The 22,475-nt window shown below is 38.3% G+C and overlaps 1 protein-coding gene across 1 annotated transcript in view; it reads left to right on the top strand.

Moving 5' to 3' along the window:
- Positions 1-22,475, top strand: part of SLC30A5 (solute carrier family 30 member 5) — a 38,016-nt gene that overhangs the window by 592 nt on the left and 14,949 nt on the right. Inside the window, exons 2-7 of the mRNA XM_025448276.3 lie at positions 9,558-9,680; positions 10,828-10,894; positions 12,125-12,210; positions 17,074-17,161; positions 20,741-20,828; positions 22,226-22,302. Coding sequence (XP_025304061.1) covers positions 9,558-9,680; positions 10,828-10,894; positions 12,125-12,210; positions 17,074-17,161; positions 20,741-20,828; positions 22,226-22,302 — 529 coding nt within the window. The remainder of the gene's footprint in view (positions 1-9,557; positions 9,681-10,827; positions 10,895-12,124; positions 12,211-17,073; positions 17,162-20,740; positions 20,829-22,225; positions 22,303-22,475) is intronic.

Consider the following 22,475-nt stretch of genomic DNA (forward strand, 5'->3'; position numbering starts at 1 on the left):
CGGACCGACCTCGGTTTTCGGGTTGGCCCCGCACCTGCCGGGGCGGGGGGGCGGGGTGTTTGATCCGGCTTACTTGGTTCTTTTTTTAAGATTTTATTTATTCAAGAGAGAGGCAGAGACACAGGCAGAGGGAAAAGCAGGCCCCGTGCAGGGAGCCCGACGTGGAGCCCGACGCGGGACTCGATCCCGGGTCTGCAGGATCAGGCCCTGGGCTGCAGGCGGCACTAAACCACTGAGGCACCTGGGCTGCCCTGGCTTACTCGATTCTATTACTAAATGAGAAATGCGTGCACGTTGTTTTTTTTTTTTTTTAATTAAAAAAAAAAAAAACTCAAACGCTACAAAAAGTCATAGAAGAAAGAGAAAATTCCTCCTTACCCGCCCCCTCCCCGTCTCCCCGGTCACCTCCGAGCGGTAAATGCACTAACCGCTGGCGAGCGCGTCCTTGATCTGTCTGCAGTTCTCAGGTGGGGTCAGAGATGCACAGGCTGTAGGGCCCGGCGGGGGGTGTTGCGATTGGTATTCACAGTCTTCGTGTTTAATGAGCTTGGGGGGGGGGGGGTTGGTTTGTTTGTTTTTTTGGTTTTGTTTTGTTTTGTTTTGTTTTTTCCCCCGTTCTTGAATACTTGTTTTGAGATGTAAAGAGGGTCCTGAAAAATTCTTTGGAAAGGAAGAAACAGCACTGCTAATACAACTTTTCCAGTTAAACAGGAGAGAACGCGTAAAATGCTGGAACAGAACTTAAATCTACTGCCTTTTTTGTGGTTTGATTTTTCTAGTCGCTTACAAATAACAGCGCGTCAGATACTGTTTACTGAGCCAGGGCCAGTAAGTGCCATCGGCGACTCCGGTCTAGATTTTGGTGGTAGAGGGGGAAAAATCGCAGTAAAGGACAGTAATAATAAGTCTGTTAACTAAGCTGGACTACGGGCGATAAAGTGTCATAACCATGTTAAATTTTCTGAGGTTGACAACTTTCCCAGTTTTATAGGAAAATGTCCACATTCCTAGAAAATCCCGGTATATAGAAGTGTGATTTTTTTCTTAAAGATTTTATTTATTTATTCATGAGAGAGACCGAGAGAGGGGAAGAGGCAGAGACACAGGCAGAGGGAGAAGCAGGCTCCATGCAGGGATCCCAACGTGGGACTCGATCCGGGGTCTCCAGGGTGAGCCCTGGCTGAAGGCGGCCCTAAACCGCTGGGCCACCCAGGTGCCCTAGAAGTGTGATGGATGTAAGTAACTTATTCTTAAATAGTTGAGGGCCAAAAGCCTGTATTTAGAGGGAGGGATAATAAGGCAAATGGGACAATTAACAGTGAGGGAATCCAGGTAAAGGTTATACTTCTTGCCACTTCTCTGTCGACTGGAGATGATTTTTCAGCAGAGTTTAAAGTTGTTTATTCGAGAGATGACTGTCATAAGTAGGTGTGGCAGTCTTTTGCTCTCCTGTTGTATTATTTGTGTGGCAGAACTGCCCTTCTGTTGTAGTTCATTGCAAAATCAAATTTAACTCGGGTGGTTGAAATTTTAAGAATTTTCCTTTATTGTAGACTGATAATCAAATACTAGTTATAATCCGCAACAAAACTAGTTCAAAAATCATTTAATTGTGGATATTCTGATGGCAGAATTCACAAAAAAAGAATTGCTTTTTTTTTTCTTTTTTATGGAAACAGTCAAAATTTATTTTAGAAGAGATTTTTCATTCTTCATGAGAGACGCAGGGAGAGAGAGGCAGAGACACAGGCAGAGGGAGAAGCAGGCTCCATGCAAGGAGCCAGACGTGGGACTCGATCCTGGGTCTCCAGGATCAAACCCCAGGCTGAAGGCGTCGCTAAACCGCTGAGCCACCTGGGCTGCTCCAAAAAAGAATTGTATTAAATGTTTCTATTTGGCTTCTGTAAGGCCTCTTTGCAGGAAAGAGAGGGACAGTCAACATTTGTTGAACACCTGTGTTCACTGTGCTCTGAATAGAGCACCTCACTTTATCCTTACACCAGTGCTGCGGTTTACATAGCAGGACTCTGGTTTCACAGATCACGAAACTGGGATGTAGGAAAAATTTTACTTTCCCAACTAATAACTGAACTGGGAGTCAGCTGTCCTAAACCTCACGCATTTCACACACTCGGGGTGTTTTTTGTTTACTGGAAACCATGAACTGCTGCAGTGGGCAAAGCCTCTGAAGCACATTTAAACCCAAACACAAGTTTCAGTAATTCCAGGTGTAGAGAACCAGAGATTTTTGTAATCCTTTACATAAAAGACCAGTGATAACATTTGATGGAACTTGTTAATGAGGAATAATGATTTATCATTTGAGTAGGTGGAGTGTATCCCTGAGTTGCCCAGAGTGAGTGGCTCGAGGGCCACTGCCCCTGTTGAAGAGCCTCCCTCTCCTAGCCATCCCCCTTGATCTTTCCCTCTTAGTAAATGAAGCTGTTCACTGTTTCCCTGCACAATATGAACTAAAAATATCTACTTAACTAGAATATGGTTATTTGGCCTTAGCTAGGGTCGCAGCTATAGCCCAAGCAGACTTCGTTAATGAGACTTTAAAAATCAGAGTCCAGGTTTTAACTAAATGTTAGAATAATTTTCCTGATTTAATAATGGTAGCAAAAATCTTTAGCATATATTACAGGAAAACTCACATAACAATGTCAAAACGTGTACAGTTGTAAATATGTGAATATGTGAAATAAGCATGTGTCTGTCTATACATGAAGATGCAAAGGAAAAGATTTAGAACAGGGACTACTTGGCCACCTATGAGGAGGAAAATAGGAATGATTTTTTTATCTAAAACTTTAATAACAAGCAGCAGCTCAGAAATTACTTTTATAATCTCTGTATTTTAAAAATTAAAAAAAGGCAGCCCCGGTGGCACAGCGGTTTAGCGCCGCCTGTAGCCCAGGGCGTGATCCTGGAGACCCTGATCGAGTCCCATGTCGGGCTTCCTGCATGGAGCCTGCTTCTCCCTCTGCCTGTGTCTCGCCTCTCTCTCTCTCTCTCTCTCTCTCTGTCTCTATGAATAAATAAAAAATCTTTTAAAAAAATTTAAAAAGGAATAAAGTGTCGGGAAGATTATAATCATAATGTTATCAAGAAGTATTTTTAAAAATAAAAAGAAGTATTTTACTTGGGCTCCTCAGTGGTGCAGTTGGTTGAGTGTCCAACTCTTGGTTTCGGCTCAGGTTGTGATCTCATGATCGTGAGATTGCACCCCATGTCTGGCCCCAGGCTCAGTGTGGTGTCTGAGAGTCTCTCTGTCTGCCCCTCCCACTCATGCTCTTTCTCTCTAAAGTTAATAAATACATCTTTTTTTAAAAAAAAAAGGTGTTATATTTAAATTAATATTCTTTATGACTTGCCAGATTTTTGAAGTTTTATTAAAACTTTAAACAGGGGATCCCTGGTGGCTAAGCGGTTTAGTGCCTGCCTTCAGCTCAGGGTGTGACCTCAGGGTCTCGGGATCAAGTCCCACATCAGGCTCCCTGCGTGGAGCCTGCTTCTCCCTCTGACTGTGTCTCTACCTCTCTCTCTCTGTCTCTCTCGTGAATAAATAAATAAAATCTTTAAATAAATAAAACTTTAAACAGAAAAAAAAGAACTTTAAACAGAAATTACTTAGCAATAATTTCACATATTGCCCCATCTTGTTAAAACAAGTATGTTAAATATATATAATTTACCTTTCTCTTGATGACTCCTGAGCATTCTATCATCTGGCTAACTGAGCTGAAACACAGTCATTTATTCAAAGGCTTGTTCCTAGTGCTAGTATTTTCAAATATGCTCCTCTCTGCTTTGAAATACGCTTTCCTTTTCTTGCTTTGTAATTCCTGCTTACTCTTCTTTTTAAGTAGCCTCCACACCCAGCATGAGCCCAAAGCATGACTTGAACTCATAATTTGAGATCAAGTCCTGAGCTAAGATCAAGAGCCAAATGCTTAACCGACTGAGCCACTCAGTTGCCCCAGATTCCTACTTAGTCTTTAATACACACTTACCCATTTCAAACTCCAAAGACGGACCTTTGCTTACCAACTTAAGAGTTAGTTGCGTCTACTGTCTTTTTAAAACTCCATTACCAGGGGTGCCCGGATGGCACAGTTGGTTAAGCAACTGCCTTTAGCTCAGGTTATGATCTCAGGGTCCTGGGATCCAGTCCCACATCAGGCTCCTTGCTCAGTGGGGAGGCTGCTTCTCCCTCTCCCCCTTTTTCATGCACACCCGCTCGCTCGCTCTCAAAAAAAAAAGTAAAGTCTTTAAAATTAATTAACTAAAACTCCATTACTTATTTGGATTACATAGATACTTGTATGCTTGCCTGTCTTCCCTAGGCCTCAGACTCCTCGCAGACAGTCTCCATTACACGTTAAGTGTCGCAGATAGCACCTAGAAACACGTTTAGTTGTGAGTAACCTAAGAGAACTTTAAACAAATAAAGTGGGGATCCCTGGGTGGCTCAGTGGTTTGGCACCTGCCTTTGGCCCAGGGTGCGATCCTGGAGTCCCGGGATCGAGTCCCATGTCAGGCTCCCGGCATGGAGCCTGCTTCTCCCTCCTCCTGTGTCTCTTCTGCCCCTCTCTCTCTCTCTCTCTGTCTATCATAAATAAATAAATAAATATTAAAAAAAAAAACAAAAACAAATAAAGTTCTATTCTCACATAAAAGAAATCAGAGGTTGCAGGTATTTACTCAGTACCTCAGTGATACTATCTAGGACCCACACTCCTTATCTTTGCTCTCTGCCATCCAAGGTATATTGGCTTTCATATTCAGGCTTGTTAGAAGATGGATAATACTTTTAGATAATGTTAAGATTTCAATAAGATTTTTTAGATAAAGAATCCTCCCTTGAAGGCAGAAAGAAGACAGAAGTATTTCCAGCTGCATCTTGCCCTTTAATCAGGACGAGGGAAGGCTATACTTGAAGCCACCCTGTCAATCTTCCTTTAGGCCTCATTGGCCATGTATGGCATCTTGCACATACTAAGTGTGCAAAGAATATTTGGAGAATGGCTAACTAGCCCCATGGAGAATGTATAAGGCTCTTTGCTGACATTGAGAATTCCCAGACTACTGTGATTTTTCTAATGTACTTCGGTTTTTCCTGGTCTTTGTTTTTCCCTTCCTGTATTGACATTTTTGTTCTTTGTTATCATTGCTTCTGTCCTGCTGCCTTATTATTACACCTAATCAAGAGCTTAAAGGGTAAGACACTTGAGGTTTGGAGTATCTCTGTCTACTTGTTTTCATTCTGTTCTTTTCATTCTGAGTCCATGGCTGCGTTGCTAATAGTTCAAATTGCCAGAAGCTTGACTGCCACTTAATGTAGTACATTATTGCACTATATATGTTACTGTATGAGGTACTGCTCTATCATACAAGTATAGTTGTAGAGTTAGCATTCTTTCATTTGATAAAGATTTACTGAGCACATATAATGCTGGTTCCTGTGTTAGGAACTAATAAACAGTGGATTTCTAGCTCAACTGTTACTTTCATTGGCTAGTTTTGAATTGCTGTGCTGACCTTAATATTTAATTAACATAATATCATTAGTATACTAGATGTACTAAAGTCTTGTATGACTTTTTTCTCTGGTTTAAATGGGCCTAGAAAGAAATTAATCTTAGGTTTTAATATGCATTTTGTCTTTCATGTTTAAAGATTTTACTGTTTGTGTAGGCCACTGTGAATATATAATTGAGAACAATTTAGAGTATAGGAACCCTCAAAGCCTTTGGATGAACTTTGATTTTCTGTGTGACATACTAAAAAGAGCATACTTAGGGGTGTCTGGGTGGCTCAGTCGGTTAAGCATCTGCCTTCCGCTCAGGTCGTGCTCTCAGGGTCCTGGGATTGAGCCCCACATTGGACTGCTCAACAAGAAACCTGCTTAAGATTCTTGCTTTCCTCTCCCTCTACCCCCATCCTGGCTCGCACTTGCTCTCTCTCGCTCTCTCAGGGAAAAAAAAAAAAAAAAAAAGCATACTTGGGCACCTGGCTGGCTTAGTTGGTAGAACATGTGACTCTTGATATCCAGGTGGTGAGTTCAAGCCTTATCTTGGGCATGGAACCTACTTAAAATTTAAAATTTAAAAAGTGCACGCTTAAGAGACATGGGCTAGACCCTAGCTAATTTTGTGGGCTTTAACTTCCCAATCTATAACATGAGAGGAATTGGGCCAGAGAATCTCTAAGGTTTTCCTCAGTTCTTAAATGTTAGTGTTCAGTTTTTTCTAGCACATGTACATTTACTTTCATACCTAAACAATTCCTAGAAATTTGGTAGATTTCCCTTATTGTCCTGTGTTTTTAGCCAGTCTGCAGAGAGTTCAAAAACAAAATACACTTGATTTTTTTGTAGTTGTTATAGCCACAACTTTATTATTTTTCCAGTACGCCTTTTTTCATTGAGATAAAATATACCTGTGGTATGGGGCGCCTGAGTAGATCAGTTAATTAAACCTCTGCCTTCAGCTCAGGTCATGATTCTGGGATCCTGGGATGGAGGCTCCCTACTCAAAGGAAAATCCGCTTTTCCCTTTCCCTTGCTCCGCCCCCCCCCCCCCCAGCTTGTTCATTCTTTCTCTTTCTCTCTCACTTGCTCTTTCTCAAATAAGTAAAGAAAATGTTTTAAATTTTTTTAATTACCTACAATAAAATGCATAGATTTAAAAAGTACAAGTTTGCATTTTTCATAAATGTGTATACCTGTATAACTTAAAGATGTATGTATTGGGACGCCTAGATGGCTTAGCAGTTGGGCATCTGCCTTTGGCTTAGGGTGTGATCCTGGGGTCCTGGGATCCAGTCCTGCATTGGGCTCCCTGCATGGAGCCTGCCTGTCCCTCTGCCTGGGTCTCTGCCCCACCCCTCTCTATCTCTATCTCCCATGAATAAATAAATAAAAATCTTTTTTTAAAGATTTATAAATCTATTTTTAGAGATCACACACAGGTGGAAGGGGCAGAGAATCTTGAGCCAACTCCTCCCTGACTATAGAGCCCTACACAGAGCTTGATCCCATTAACCTAAGGTTGTGACCTCAGCCAAAATCAAGAGTCAGATATTTAACTCCTGAGCCATCCAGGCACCCTAAGCCATAGAACATTTTTGCCATCTCAGGAAATACGTTTGATCTTTTAAACAAGTATTAATGAAGTTTATTCTATTCAACAACTGGGTTAAATAGGAACTGCTTTAGGATGTGACTTAAATTGTTCATAACATTTTTATTAGCTTTAGGGTAATTAATTATCACATAGTTAAAATCCCCAGGGGAAAAATAATTCCTAGATTGCGCTATAAAAGGCCCCCTAGATCCCTGGGTGGCTCAGCAGTTTAGCACCTGCCTTCGGCCCAGGGCAGTGATCCTGGAGCCCTGGATCCAGTCCCACATCAGGCTCCCTGCATGGAGCCTGCTCTCCCTCTGCCTGTGTCTCTCATGAATAAATAAATAAAATCTTTAAGTAAATAAATGGCCCCTAGGTGGTGTTCATGATAAGAAAAAGCACTTTGCTCCAAATCTTTTTTTTTTTTTTTTTTTCAGTTTAGTATGATATCTGGACTAAAACAGAAAATGAGCCATGTTGGATGGTGAATATGCTGAGATTCATTCTTTCAAGGACTGAAACTTATTTTAATAATTGTATCAAAATCTTCCTAAAATATATTTTTTCATGCCGCCTTAATCAGATTACTGTTTATTGAATAATAGTTTAGCTCTTGTTAATTCACCATCACACAAACATCAGTTTTTATACTTTTGTACACTGATATCTCCATTGTACGTCAAATTGTTTTAACTCTGAATGACTTGAGTTTCTTTTAAACTTCTGGGTTTAAAAAAAAATAAAATAAACTTCTGGGTTTGCTTTTTGTATTTTTTTCTCCCATTGATAGAGACTTATGCCTGTCAGTGTGCTGCCTTGGACATCCCTCACACATCCTTTTTGTTGTTGTTTTAATTTTTTTTCTCTACATCTCGTTTTTAATCTAGTAACACCTGTTTGATGTAAACTTAAAAAGTCATCTCCTGAGTGGCTTGCACGAGCTATCCTGCTAGGGTGAAAGAAATAATACTAAGAATTCCTTAACTTTTTATCTCATTTTTTAAATTTTCAAATTTGTATATGTTTTATAATATATATAACATCAGTACAGTAGTACACACTTATACAGATAAATAATGGATTTCATGTGCAAAATTTTTTTTTTACTGCTGGACGGTATATGATCAAAGAAGACTATTAAGCTAAAAAACTAGTAATTTCGTCCCTAATTTCAGTTTCTTTTTCACAGCTCCTTTTTTTCTTTTTATGGCAGCCCAACTTTTTCACACATTCAGTATTCTCTTATGTCCCAGAATATTATTTATAGTTGTTTTCTGCTGTTACCTACGATCCCTTTATCTTTTAGATTTATTGTTTTTGTTTGGTCTCTCAAGCTTATCTTAAAGGATTATCGTTGTTTGCCATTCATATTTGAGTGAGGCCTAAAAAGCTAACTAGAATACCATTGTGGGACTTGTCTCTAGAGGAGGATCCCTATAAGTGTTCTGCTAAGAGATTGCAACCTGGCTGTTAGGATATTGGAAGTAAAAGAGAAAAGAGAGATGGGGTGGAGTTAAGGAAATTTCCTTTTAATTTCCATGATTTTATTCTAGCTCATCTCTCTACTCTTTTGCCTTACTCTAAACCTCTCCAGAGACTAAGCCTCGTTTTCTGTCGTGTTTGAGAAGTAGTTGCCTGGTTGTGCTGGGTGGTAATGTGGGGATCTGACTACCTGGAGAACTGCTTGATACTGCTCCTCTTTTCAACTTTCCAGCCCTTTCTGAGGTGCTTCAGATTCCTGAGCCTTTACAGGACCCTGTAGGGCAGGTTGCTTGACTTTTCAATTTAGATTCTCATCTCAGTCACATAGCAAAGCAGAGGAGGGGTAAACCCAAGGCGTTTACTATTCCTCTGTTCCGTTTTATATTGTGGTCTTCTAGTTTCATTGCAGGTAAGAGCCTGGTGTTTGTATTCTCTTTGCTTGAGGTAACTGTTGAGTTTAAAAAGCAGATTGCAAAGTAATCTGGGCAATTCAATTAATCAAGAACATAATTTATTTTTAGTTTGGCCTCTTTTTTGTTTTTTTAACAGATTATGTCTATCTGTCTATCTATCTATCTATGTTCTATATATTAAAAAGAATCTGGAGGGCAGCCTGGGTGGCTCAGCGGTTTAGCGCCGCCTTCAACCCAGGGTGTGATCCTGGAGTCCCGGGATTGAGTCCCACATCAGACTCCCTGCGTGGAGCCTGCTTCTCCCTCTGCCTCTGTCCCTGTCTCTGTCTCTCTGTCTCTCGTGAATAAATAAAATCTCTAAAAAAAAAAAAAAAAAAGGTAGCTACATAGATGGTGAGTTGGGTTTTTTGTTTGTTTCATTTTTTATATGAATATCTGGGTTTTATAATTCGTATTGTATAAGAAAAAATATATTACAGAGTTTTTTGTGATTTTAATGATACTGAAACTTGTTTCTGCTTTTATTTTTCAGATTAACAAAATATATTGTGTTACTATGTTTCACTAAATTTTTGAAGGCTGTGGGACTTTTTGAATCATATGATATCCTGAAAGCAGTTCACATTGTTCAGTTCATTTTTATATTAAAACTTGGGTGAGTGTGTGTGTTTTCCTTAATGTTTTATTTATTTGGAACTCCTGTTTTAACTGATTATCTTTAGGAAATTTTAGATAAAATATTTTGTGCTATTTATTCATCCTAACAAACGTATGATAAATTTTTTTAAAAATAAAACACCTGACGTTAGAGGTACGAAGAGAATTACTTTTTCTGTAAAAGATTGCTGTATAATAGCTTTCCAAAACTAGACTTGTACTGTAGTTTGTGTTAAAGTGATTTTTGCACATTTCTTTTAATGTTCAGCTTGATAGAAGATTGCTGAATTCTCGTATCTGCTTCAGCATTCAATCTGTGCTGGACCTTATATTAGTTAGCCTCTGAAGAGCTCCGTGGTACATCCCAAGAGTGAAAAGGGCAGATAATTTCTTAGTATTTTCATAAAAATAGCTTTGACCCCATGGTCTCCTTAAAAGAGTCTCCAGGCTCTAGAGATTCCCAGACCATACCACTGGTATAGTTCAGCCTTCCAGCAGGTACCTGAGAGTTGTCTTGGCACAGATGTTCCTTATTTTCTAAGTTAAACTGTCCTGGGTTTTATTCACTTATGCTCCCTTCACAATACAGGGTCCTCATATAAAATAAATTTTACACTATTCTGCACATAGTAAGAAACTGTCTGAATGAAATTTCTTTGGATGTTGAGATTGATAGTGACCACTCTGTTAATAAAAATCTGTTAAAGACTCCCGGGAGTTAATTTTAGTAATTATGGAAGGAGATTCTTGACTAGGAAATTTTAAGTAAGCAATTGTATGTACATTTTTATATAAACATTTTGGGAATGTGAAAGGAGGGATATTCTTCATTTATGTTATTTCAATCTTTGTTATTAAGTTTTGTAGAAGATAGGAATTTGGGGGGGGTATTTCAAAATATGAAAAAACAGACCCCTTTCTTCCATGGCTTGTGAACTGGTTCTGAAGGCAATTACAAAATAAGAGTTCCCCAGATATTGTAGTGGAAGCATTATTAGAATAACTATTGTTCTCCAGTATAGTTTTTTTAGAGGGTAACCTACCTTTCAAGTTGTAATATGTTTGTTTAAAGTGAGTATCTTTACATAACATCACACTTTGTATATAAGATAAATATTAATATATTAATGTTTTGTTTTTCGCAGGACTGCATTCTTTATGGTTTTGTTTCAAAAGCCATTTTCTTCTGGGAAAAGTATTACCAAACACCAGGTGAGTTTTTTGTACAGTCCTCTTTTTCCTAGCAGCTTGCTAGTCACTGGGCCAGGAAACACTGCCCTTTCCTTGATCAGGATTACTTAACAAATGATTTAAGTACACATTTAAGAACATTTCCATAGTTACCTTGCTCTTGACTTGCCTTTCAGTATCGAGGCTTCAAGAATAAAGTATTAATATAACAATGTTTAAAAATGGAGAAAAGGGTAGAAAATGTTAAGGTATACAATAATTTTTTTTTTAATATAAGACCCTATTCTGAAAGATTTATAAATGAGACTTGGAGACATGCCCAGGAGTGTAGGACAAATGCCATTAGGAGGCAGATAAAGCATAGAAATTAAGAATGAGGCCTCCAGAGTCAGACAGATTCATGTTCTATTTGTCCTCCTTATGAACTCTTTCTTTGAGTGAGTTCCTTAATTTTTCCCTCCTTCAATTTTCTCACCTATAAAATGGAGGTAATAATACCTTTGTAATGGAGCTGTGAGGGAAAAATGAATTAGTACATTGAAAGTTCTTGAAATAATGCCTGGCATATAGTGAATATACAATATGTATTAGCTGTGGCCCTCATCATCATCATTATTTTCTTTAGGCACCTGAGGTATAGGCTGCCTACCAGAAATGTCCTGCTTCTGTATAGTCACCTCATATTATCATGGTTTAGATAGTAGTCGTACCGTACTACTAGTTTGCTTTATGCCACAACTTAGAAACCTGTGCCTTGATTTTTCACTAGAATGACAAATTTATGAACCTCTGTTTTAGAGACCAGGCATGTTTTAAAAATAGGGTTAATATTTTAAACCCCATCATACCTTTTTTCTCTCTTTTCAAGTAATTGAAACTCAGAATATCTGATGGGAAAGAATTTAAAGACTAAAACATCGTGTGTTCCTAACAAACTAGTGAGAAACTAATGAAAAAAACCCCAGAAATGTGTATTCCATCAAAAAAGATTTCAAGATCTAACAACAGACAAGAATATAGAAAATGAAAAGCAGAATACTGTCTTACAAATCTAGATTTAGTCAAGGGATCTTAACATTTTCTATTTAATTTCAAAATATGTGATTATGTTTTTAAAATATGTAATTATTTAGTCTTTAAAATATTTAAGTGCTACCATTATTTTCTTTCCCTGTGTATTTTATTTAAGATGTTGAGATATTAGCAAAACATATATGATTAAAGTTTTTAACTTTTTGTTTCCATCTATAGTGGATCAAAATATTTAAACATGCGGTTGCTGGGTGTATCATTTCACTCTTGTGGTTTTTTGGCCTCACTCTTTGTGGACCACTAAGGTAAATAAAAGTGCATATTTTGAATGTTTACTTATATTTCTTAATTTTGAATATTGATTTTCTATTCTGTGTCAAATATTTATGTTGTTATATGCAAATGCTTCTCTCCTATAGTATTGGATACAACTCACATACATTTTTATGTGTATAGAAAAGAAGAGAGAGAGAACCTGTGTAATTTGTGGACTAGCTTTTTGTGAACACTAAATGTATTGTTCATGATCTGTCCTGGTATTTTACTAGTTAAGAATCTAAACAGGTTCAGGAAATTTTAGCATAGGTGGTTTTTTATTATCCATTGGTGATCCTTTTTATTTTGTTTTTAAGATTTATTTATTTATTTATGATAGACATAGAGAAAGAGAGAGAGGCAGAGACACAGGAGGAGGGAGAAGCAGGCTCCATGCCAGGAGCCCGACGTGGGACTTGATCCTGGGACTCCAGGATCATGCCCTGGGCCAAAGGCAGGCGCTAAACCGCTGAGCCACCCAGGGATCCCCTATTGGTGATCCTTTTTAGCAACTGTTTTTAGAAACTGAAAGGTCTGATGGTAAATAAAATCAACCAGTAGGAGAGCAAAATCTTTAAAAACACTTTTTTTTTCTTTTTTGCACAGCTCTAATACCCACAGAAAACACAAGTTATGGTTATAAACAAATATTTTGGGAATGGTATGTCAATCATCAGGTTAAAGATGAGTTAACTCTCATATTCCCCTAGATCTATGTAGAGTAATCTTTTTATGTAAACAGATCAGTTCAGGAGGGAAAATCCTTAAGGGCCATTTAATTTAATAGGAATTATAACGTGCAACTGTGCATTAACATTCTTTTAATGCTTCTCTATGTTTAAAGAGTTTTACTGACTGATTAAAAGTGTAAGAAAAAGTACCTGGCCATTGAATGGGCGAGAGCAGGGAATATGATAATGAGAGATAAGCGGTGAAAAGAAGGATATTTTGAAGGAACTGGTGGGATAAGCAGAGTAGAAAATAATAAGTGGGAAATGCTTTGTGAAAATTCTTTCCCATCTTATAACCAATAGAATAGCTTCTGGGTTTGAAGCCTCTTTGGCTTGTTTACTCTGTATTTTGTCAGATGCAGAGTATGCATAATTCCAAGTGTCATGTCATTGTCTTTGACAACAGCACTATCCTGGAATGATAGGAAAGCTGGCTGAATTTTCTCAGCTCGGGAGAGCTTTTTCATTTTATGTTTGAATATGATTGAGTGGTAGTATTACCGTCTCTAAAATTTATATTTATTTACAATGAAATTATGTTTTGTTCTTTATGTTATCAAACCACTGTCCTTATCAAACCACTGTCCCTACATGTTAGGATCGGGAAGAAAGGCGGAAAATTATTAAATTCTTACTTGACTCCTTATTTAGTCCTCTATTTCCTAAGTTACAACCCCTCACTACCACCAGTTCCTGACTCTTGATTGCAGCTCCAGTCATGATCTCAGTGTCCTGGAATCAAGTCCCATGTTGTGCTGCATGCTTAGCATTGGAATCTGCTTGTCCTCTCTCCCTCTGCTCTTTCCCCTGCTCATATGCTCTCGTGTGCTCTCTCTCAAATTATTTTAATTTAATTTAATTTAATAAACCAAAAAAGAAGCCGCCATACAGGGGTGCCTAGGTTGCTCCGTTACGTAAGTGTCTAACTCTTGATTTCAGCTCAGATCATAATATCAGGGTTGTGAGGTCCCCCCATTTGGGCTCTACAGTGGATATGGAGCCTGCTTGGGATTTTTCTCTCTCTCCCTGTTCCTCTACCCCCCACCCCAAGTTGCACACCCTCCCTCTTTATCTAAAAAAGGAAAAGAAGGGTGCCTGGATGGCTCAGTCAGACATCTGCTTTGGGCTCAGGTCATAAGGAGGCTGGTTCTCCCTTTCCCTCTGCCATTCCCCCTGCTTGTGCTCTCTGGCTCTATTTCTCTGTCAAATAAATAAAAATCTTTAAAAAAAATTTTTAAAGAAAAAAGAAATTACAATTACAGTGTTTTGTGGGGGTTTTTTTAGAGAGGGAGAGGGAGGGGCAGAGGAAGAGAATCTTAAGCAGGCTCCATGCCCAGTGCAGAGCCCCATGCAGGGCTCCATCTCAGGAGCTAAAATCAGGAGTCGGATGCCTAACCCCATGCAATTTCTTGATCAGAAAGACTCAGTATTCCATAGCCATCTTATTTTAGGTTGCTTTTACTCTGCTGATATATTTATTTTCACAAATTGTGTCTCATAATTAATAGAATTAAAGTTACCACTTCTGTGTTCTGTACTACAGATTATTAAGAGGAAAAATGAAAATTTTTTTAAAGAGTGGCTAAAAATCTTACTATTTAGATCCTGTAAGCCCTGTTTTGGCTAGTGATCATGTTTTTCAGTTTTTGTAAATATTTCATACGTATAAGAAAGTTAATACGAATAAAAAGGTTTAAATAATAACAAAGTGAGGGCACCTGGGTGGCCTAGTTAGTTAAGCATCCAACTCTTGGTGTCAGCTCTATAGGTCATGATCTCATGGGTGATGGATCAAGCTATGCATCATACTGGGTTCTGCAGTCCGCAGAGTCGGCTTGAGTTTCCCTCTGCCTCTCCCCCAACTTATGCTTCCTCTCTCTCTCTCTCTCTCTCTCCCCCCCAGATAAATAAAATAGTAATCAAGTGAATATTCATGTATCCAACACCCAGCCCCCAAAACAAAACCATACCAATACCTTTGAAGCCCTGTGTGCCCCTCCTGCTTGTATCCCCATCTCCCCCCTACTCTTAAGTGCAGTCAGCATCTTAAATTTGGTTTTTTGTTTTCTTGGTTTTCTTTATTTTCCACATATGTATGTATGTATGTCTTTTTTTAATGTCTAACTTTGCAAGTTTCTTACTTTGTGTTAATAGAATTATATTGCGTGTATGTTCTACAGCATACTTTTTCCATTTAGTGTTATGTTTGAAACTCGCCCTTCTTGATGCATGTTATATATGTATATATTTCATTCATTCTGATGGCAGTTTTTTTGTGGGGTTTGTTTTTTTTTTTAAGATTTTATTTATTTATTCGCGAGAGTCAGAGAGAGAGAGGCAGAGACACAGGCAGAGAGAGAAGCAGGCTCCATGTAGGGAGCCCAACGCGGAACTCGATCCTGGGTCTCCAGGATCAGGCCTTGGGCCAAAGGCGGTGCTAAACTGCTGAGCCACCTGGGCTGCCCCAGATGACAGTTTTTTGAAATATGATTCACGGGCAGCCCTGGTGGCGCAGCAGTTTGGTGCCTCCTGTGGCCTGGGGTGTGATCCTGGGGATCCAGGATCGAGTCCCACGTCGGGCTTCCTGCATGGAGCCTGCTTCTCCCTCTGCCTGTGTCTCTGCCTTTCTCTCTCTCTCTCTCTGAATAAATAAATAAATCTTTAAAAAATTATGAAATATGATTCATATACCATAAGATTCGTTCCTTTAGTCCAATTGAGCTGCTATAACAAAAAATACCCTATAGACTGGTTGGCTTTCTTTTTTTTTTTTTTTTTTTTTTTGAAAATTTATTTATTGTAGAAAGAAAGAGTGCATGAACAGCAAAAGGGACAGAGGGAGAGCGAGGAGAAAGAAGCAGACTCCCCACTGAGTGTACAGCTCAGTGCTGGACTTGATCCCATGGCCCTGAGATCATGACCTGAGCTGAAATTGAGTCAGCCACTTAACTGACTAAGGCACCCCATAGACTAGGTGGCTTTTTTTTTTTTTTTAATATTTTATTTATTTATTAATGAGAGACCAGAGAGAGGTGGTCTGACTAGGTGGCTTTTAAACAACACAAATTTGGGCAGCCTGGGTGGCTCAGAGGTTTAGCGCCGCCATCAGCCCAGGGCCTGATCCTGGAGACCCGGGATCGAGTCCCATGTCAGGCTCACTGCATGGAGCCTGCTTCTTCCTCTGCCTGTTTCTCTGCCTCTATCTCTCTGTGTATCTCTAATGAATAAATAAATAAAATATTTTTTAAAAAAATAACATAAATTTATTTCTCAGTTTGGAGACTGGAGATCAAGGTGAGGCAGATGGACTATTGGGTGAGGGACTGCTTCCTGGTTGGTTCATAGACAACTGTCTTTTTCTATAACCTCATGTGGCAGACCCGGCAAAAGGAATACTCTGTAATCTTTACTATGAGGAGTCTAATCTCATTCATGAGGGAGGATTCCATCCTCACAACCTATGTCACCTCAAAGGCCCCACTTCCAAACACCATCATACTGGAGACTATGATTTAAGTCATAGTCATTTAAATTGGTTTAACATGAATTTAGGGAGAACACAAACATGCAGTCTATAACACATTTAAGTGTATAATTCAGGATTTCTTAATATAATCATAGAATTTCACTCATTTTTATTGCTGTGCAATAATCCATTGAATGGATATACTCTGTCATTTATTGTTACCAGTGACATTTAGGTTGGTGATTCTGCAAACAGAGCTGATATGAACAAGCTTTAGAAGTATTTTCTGGTACACATATACAAGAAATTGGTGTGGTATAATCCTATGAGTAGTATCATTTCAACCCTTTTTTTCCTCTTTTTTTTTTTTTTTTTTTTTTTTGAAATCTATAGACTCCATGCCAAACATGGGTCTAGACCTCAGTACCGAGATCAAGAATGGGGTGCTCTATCAACTGAGCCAGCCAAGTGCCCCTAGTTTCAGCCTTTCTTAGATAAAGACAAAAGGTAGATAATTCCAAAACAGTTGTCCCTATCTATTTTTCTCAGTGTTTTATGAAATCAGTGAGAAATGTTTACTTTCTCTTACTGCATTTGAATTCATGCTTCTTAATAAAGATCAGATATATTTTATGAACAATAATGTATTTTTATAGGACTTTGCTGCTATTTGAACACAGTGATATTGTTGTCATCTCACTACTCACGGTTTTGTTCACTAGTTCTGGAGGAGGACCAGCAAAGGTACAATTTTCTGTTATTACTTACTTGGAAATTGAAAGTATACATGTAAAATGTTATCCAAAGCAATTAAATAATCTCTTTTACCATTTAAAATAATGTAAGGGGGGATCCCTGGGTGGCGCAGCGGTCTGGCGCCTGCCTTTGGCCCAGGGTGCGATCCTGGAGACCCGGGATGGAATCCCACGTCGGGCTCCCAGTGCATGGAGCCTGCTTCTCCCTCTGCCTGTGTCTCTCTCTCTCTCTCTCTCTCTGTGACTATCATAAATAAAAAAAATAAAAATAAATAAAAATAAAAATAAATAATGTAAGGGCTTTTTCTGCTAATTTTAACTTGTTCTTAACAAATTTTTTTTTTACTTTTTATTCTGGATTTGTCATATATTCCTAGGAGGTTGCAAAAATAGCACAGAGTGCCCTTCACTCATTTGTAGTGGTCATTTCTTACCCAGCTGAAGTACACTATCAAAACCAAGAAATTGACATTGGTATAATCCATAGACCTGGGGCAGCCCCAGTGGCGCAGCGGTTTAGCAGCACCTGCAGCCTGGGGTGTGATCCTGGAGACCCGGGATCGAGTCCCACATCGGGCTCCCTGCATGGAGCCTGCTTCTCCTTCTGCCTGTGTCTCTGCCTCTCTCTCTCTCTCTCTCTCTGTGTCTATGAATAAATAAATAAAATCTTTAAAAAAAAAAAATCCATAGACCTTACTGAGACACGGAACTGACTGATCACCACAAAGATCCCATCATGCTGCACCCAAGCCTCTCACCTACCTCCTTTTTAACCCTTTTTGGAAGATACCTAAAAACTTGTTATAAAGTCTGATGAACATTCATCCAACATTTTGCCAAGTAGGCCTTATTTGTCTTAAGTAACTTAAGTATTATCCTTTTTTGGTAAATGAGTTACAAATCTGCAATTCCAAATTCTTATACCTACAGTATTTCTGTTTTACCAAATTAAATGTTTCCTGTGCATGATTCATTGTCCCAGTTACAGGGAAAAGAAGAAATAAAGACAAGGTGTAGTAGTCCCTGTTCTGAAAGGGGCTATTACAGGCTAAGTAATGGAGGCAGATGAATAAAATTAAGTGAACAAAATAACATGCCAAGTAGAGCAAAAAGACTACCCAGCCCATAGACTTCAAATAGGATATTTAATATTAAAGCATATGTCACTGTTTTTTCTTTCATTCGTAGAGTACTCCAAAATAAATGTCAAGTGGTTTGAAGAGCTTTGTGAATAAAAATATTGAATATAATATAGTCTTAATATAGTATAACTGTAAAATATATTGAATAACGTAAGTCTGTAATGTGTAATATAAAATACAAATATACATAAAGTATTAATATAAAAGTGGTATACTATAATATATAAAATACAGAGATAAACATGTATCACATAAAACATGAATATATATGATATAAAGTAAAAATGAATAATTAACTATAAGCAAAGAACTTCCTGAGCATAAAAGCAGTGGGAAAAAATCACAATGGGAAAACTCAGCATATTTGACTTCATAATGATCATAAACTTCTACGTAACAGAAATCACTGTGCAGACAACAACAAAAAATTACCACAAGTCAAAGTTTTACATTTCTTTAAAAATATAGACTAGTGGGACGCCCTGGGTGGCTCAGTGGTTGATCATCTGCCTTCTGCTCAGAGCATGATCCTGGGATCCAGGATAGAGTCCTGCATTGGACTCCTTGCAGGGAGCCTGCTTCTCCTTCTGCCTGTCTCTGCCTCTCTCTCTCTCTCTCTTTCTCTCTTAAAAAATAAAATATAGATTAGTAAGGTCAGTTAAGCAAAATCCTTAAGATTCTCAGTAAAAATGAGCCAAGGGCAGAGAAAGGCAACTCACAAAAGAAATACAAATGACTTTAAAACATTAAAAAAAAAAAAAAAACTTTGGTTAAATGTTGGACTCTTGGTTTCAGCTCAGGCTGTGATCTCAGGGTCATGAATCAAGCCCCGTATTGGGCTCTTTTTCTTCAGTGTGGAATCTGCTTGAAATTCTCTCCCTTTCCCCCTTCCTTCAAATAAATCTTTTAAAATTTTAATAAAAATAAATAAAACAAAAATTTTGCAAAAAAATATTTGCTGTACTAATACTCAGAAATGAGAATATAAATCATATATATCCTCTCAGTAGTATCTCTAATAAATCATTCCTTTCCCTGGAATAGGAACATAAACTTAAAAAATTCATCAGCTTTTAAATTCTGTATACCTGTACTGGGTATGAGAAATGACTCTGCTAACCTTCCTAAAGTGCCCTCTTTGTTTTTTTCCCTTAGAAGAATGGTAACTAAAATATTGATATTGTTAGAAATTAACTGTCTTCTCTATCACTTGCATGTTGTAGAATAAAATAAGTTCCTACTAATTACTCTGTAGCTACTTGACTTTTCAACCAAAAGCACAGTAACATTGCGGAGGAGTAATTCTGCAAACATTATATATATAATGGAATATTCCTCAGCCATTAGAAACGACAAATACCCACCTCTGCTTCAACATGGATAGAACTGGAGGGTATTATGCTGAGTGAAGTAAGTCAATTGGAGAAGGACAAACATTATATGGTCTCATTCATTTGGGGAATATAAAAAATAGTGAAAGGGAATAAAGGGGAAAGGAGAGAAAATGAGTGGGAAAATATCAGTGTATCAGTGAGGGAGACAACATGAGAGACTCCTAACTCTGAGAAACAAGGGGTAGTGGAAGGAGAGGTGGGCGGGGGGTGGAGGTGACTGGGTGACGGGCACTGAGCGGGGCACTTGACGGGATGAGCGCTGGGTGTTACATGTTGGCAAATCGAACTTCAATAAAAAATATATTTAAGGGGATCCCTGGGTGGCGCAGCGGTTTGGTGCCTGCCTTTGGCCCAGGGAGCGATCCTGGAAGACCCGGGATCGAATCCCACGTTGGGCTTCCGGTTCATGGAGCCTGCTTCTCCCTCTGCCTGTGTCTCTGTCTCTCTCTCTCTCTCTCTCTGTGTGACTATCATAAAAAAAAAAAAAAAAAAAAGATATTTAAAAAATATATATATATATTTTAAAAAATCTGCAAACATTAAGAGTTTGTGCAAGGTAACATGCCTGGTCCTTTTATTTTTTTAAAGATTTTATTTATTCATTCATGAGAGACATAGAAAGAGGGGGGCAGAGACAGACAGAGGGAGAACCAGGCTCCATGCAGGGAGCCCAAAGTGGGACTCGGTCCTGGGTCTCCAGATCCCACCCTGGGCTGAAGGCGGTGCTAAACTGCTGAGCCACCGGGGCTGCCCTGCCTGGTCCTTTTAGCAAGGAGATAGTTCAGGTTGCTATTATTATGTGCCTTAAATGCCCTTAAAATATCCTCCAGAATCTGTTGGAGCTCTTTGCTTTTTTATCTTACTGTTAATACTGCAATTTTATATTGTGTAGTAGAAGGGCTTTAATGTTATATGTTATTTTTTCTTTATTTATTTGAAAAAGTTTTTTCTTTAGCATTTGTATAGTCATGGTCTTAAAAAAAAATCAGCTCTTAAAATAGCCAGCTTTGGTAATATTTTCTTCCTTTTCAGACAAGAGGGGCTGCTTTTTTCATTATTGCTGTGATCTGCTTATTGCTTTTCGACAATGACGATCTCATGGCTAAAATGGCTGAACACCGTATCCTTTTACAGTAGATTGGAGTAATTCAGTCTTGCAGAAAAATAGAAGACTGGCAGAATGGGACAAGGAGGAGGATTGAATTAGACTGATCAGTCATGAATGAAACTTCATGCATTAATGAAGGTATTCAAATAATGAATAAATTATTCTAAATTAAATATTTTATAGCATTTCCATCAGTATCTTCTACAGGGACAGTGAAAGAATGTTTTAGAATGGCCAGGGGCTTAAAAAAATATTTGATTTGCCAGTCAACAGAATCACTCTGTTTGATCCCTTGTGACAAATTTAACAATTTAAATACTCAAGTTAGATGTCAGTTGCAATTATTAAATATAAACTTTCTTAAGATTTAATTAAAAAAAAATCTTTGACATCTTCTTGCCTGAAAGAAAAAACTGAAATTCCTAACCTGGTAATCACTCTCTTGCGCTAAACTGTTATTTCCCCTCATGAATAAATAAATGAAAAATCTTTTTAAAAAATTAAAATGAAATAAATAAACTGTTATTTCCAGTTCAGCTTCCACTCTTCTATAACCCCAACTTTCCGGTTTTGTTTTGTTTTGTTTTAAGATTTTATTTATTCATGAGAGACACACAGAGAGAGACACAGACAAGGGAGAAGCAGGCTCCCTGCAGGGAGCCTGACGTGGGACTTGATCCCAGGTCTCCAGGATCACGCCTTGGGCTGAGGGCGGCGCTAAACCACTGAGCCACCCCGGCTGTCCCCCAACTTTCCTGTTAAATAGATATACTTATTTTCCTCTACAGACATACATGCCTTGTGCTCGGTTCAGCAGCACATAGACAGACATGCCTGTTCTTTTCTGTCCACACACCTCTTCCCACTCCATTTAGCTGACCTTGGAACACCAGTTCTAATTCCTGCTGTTACACTATCTGAAAGCCCATCAGTTAACTAATAACAGTGGGACTGCATCTCTAAGCTGCCTTCTTTGCTGAGGCTTACGTGGGCAGGACTTAGATTCAGGACTGATTTGAGATGTTCTGAAAAAGCCTTAGTTCCATGACAGTAATGGTCCAAGAAGTTTCCTTCCTCTGGTCCCTTTGTCCTGCTTACAACTGTACGCATACACTTTTGTCGGTTAACTACTAAAATTTAACAACTGTATCTTAAAGCACTATTATAATTGTTTTGGAGACAACAAAAGAAATACAGGCCATTCTAATTTATAAATCATGTCCCAGAATTAAATTTTTAATTGTTTTGTTTTTAAGGACAATAAATAATAAATTTAAGGGCAACCTCAAGTAAACAGGTTTGGGACCCCCAAACTAGCCTATAATAATGTAGCTAAAATTTTAGGAGAACTTAAGGATTCAAAGAGTTAATATTTGGGATTTTTTTTTCCTTTATTGCAACTCACTTAGCTGAAGGACATCATGACAGTGCTCTAACTCACATGCTTTACACAGCCATTGCCTTCTTAGGTGTGGCGGATCACAAGGTATGTTCTTTTCTTTGTTCCTAGAATGATCAAGAGTAGCAAAAAAAAAAAAAAAAAAAAGAGTAGCAACTATAACTTTAAAAGTTCTCTTAAGTTCGCAAATCGAACTCCAATAAAAAACTATATATTAAAAAAATAAAATAAGTTACCAGTAATTTACAGAACTGCGTGAT

Source organism: Canis lupus, chromosome 2, assembly GCF_003254725.2.
Source record: "Canis lupus dingo isolate Sandy chromosome 2, ASM325472v2, whole genome shotgun sequence".
Lineage (NCBI taxonomy): Eukaryota > Metazoa > Chordata > Mammalia > Carnivora > Canidae > Canis > Canis lupus.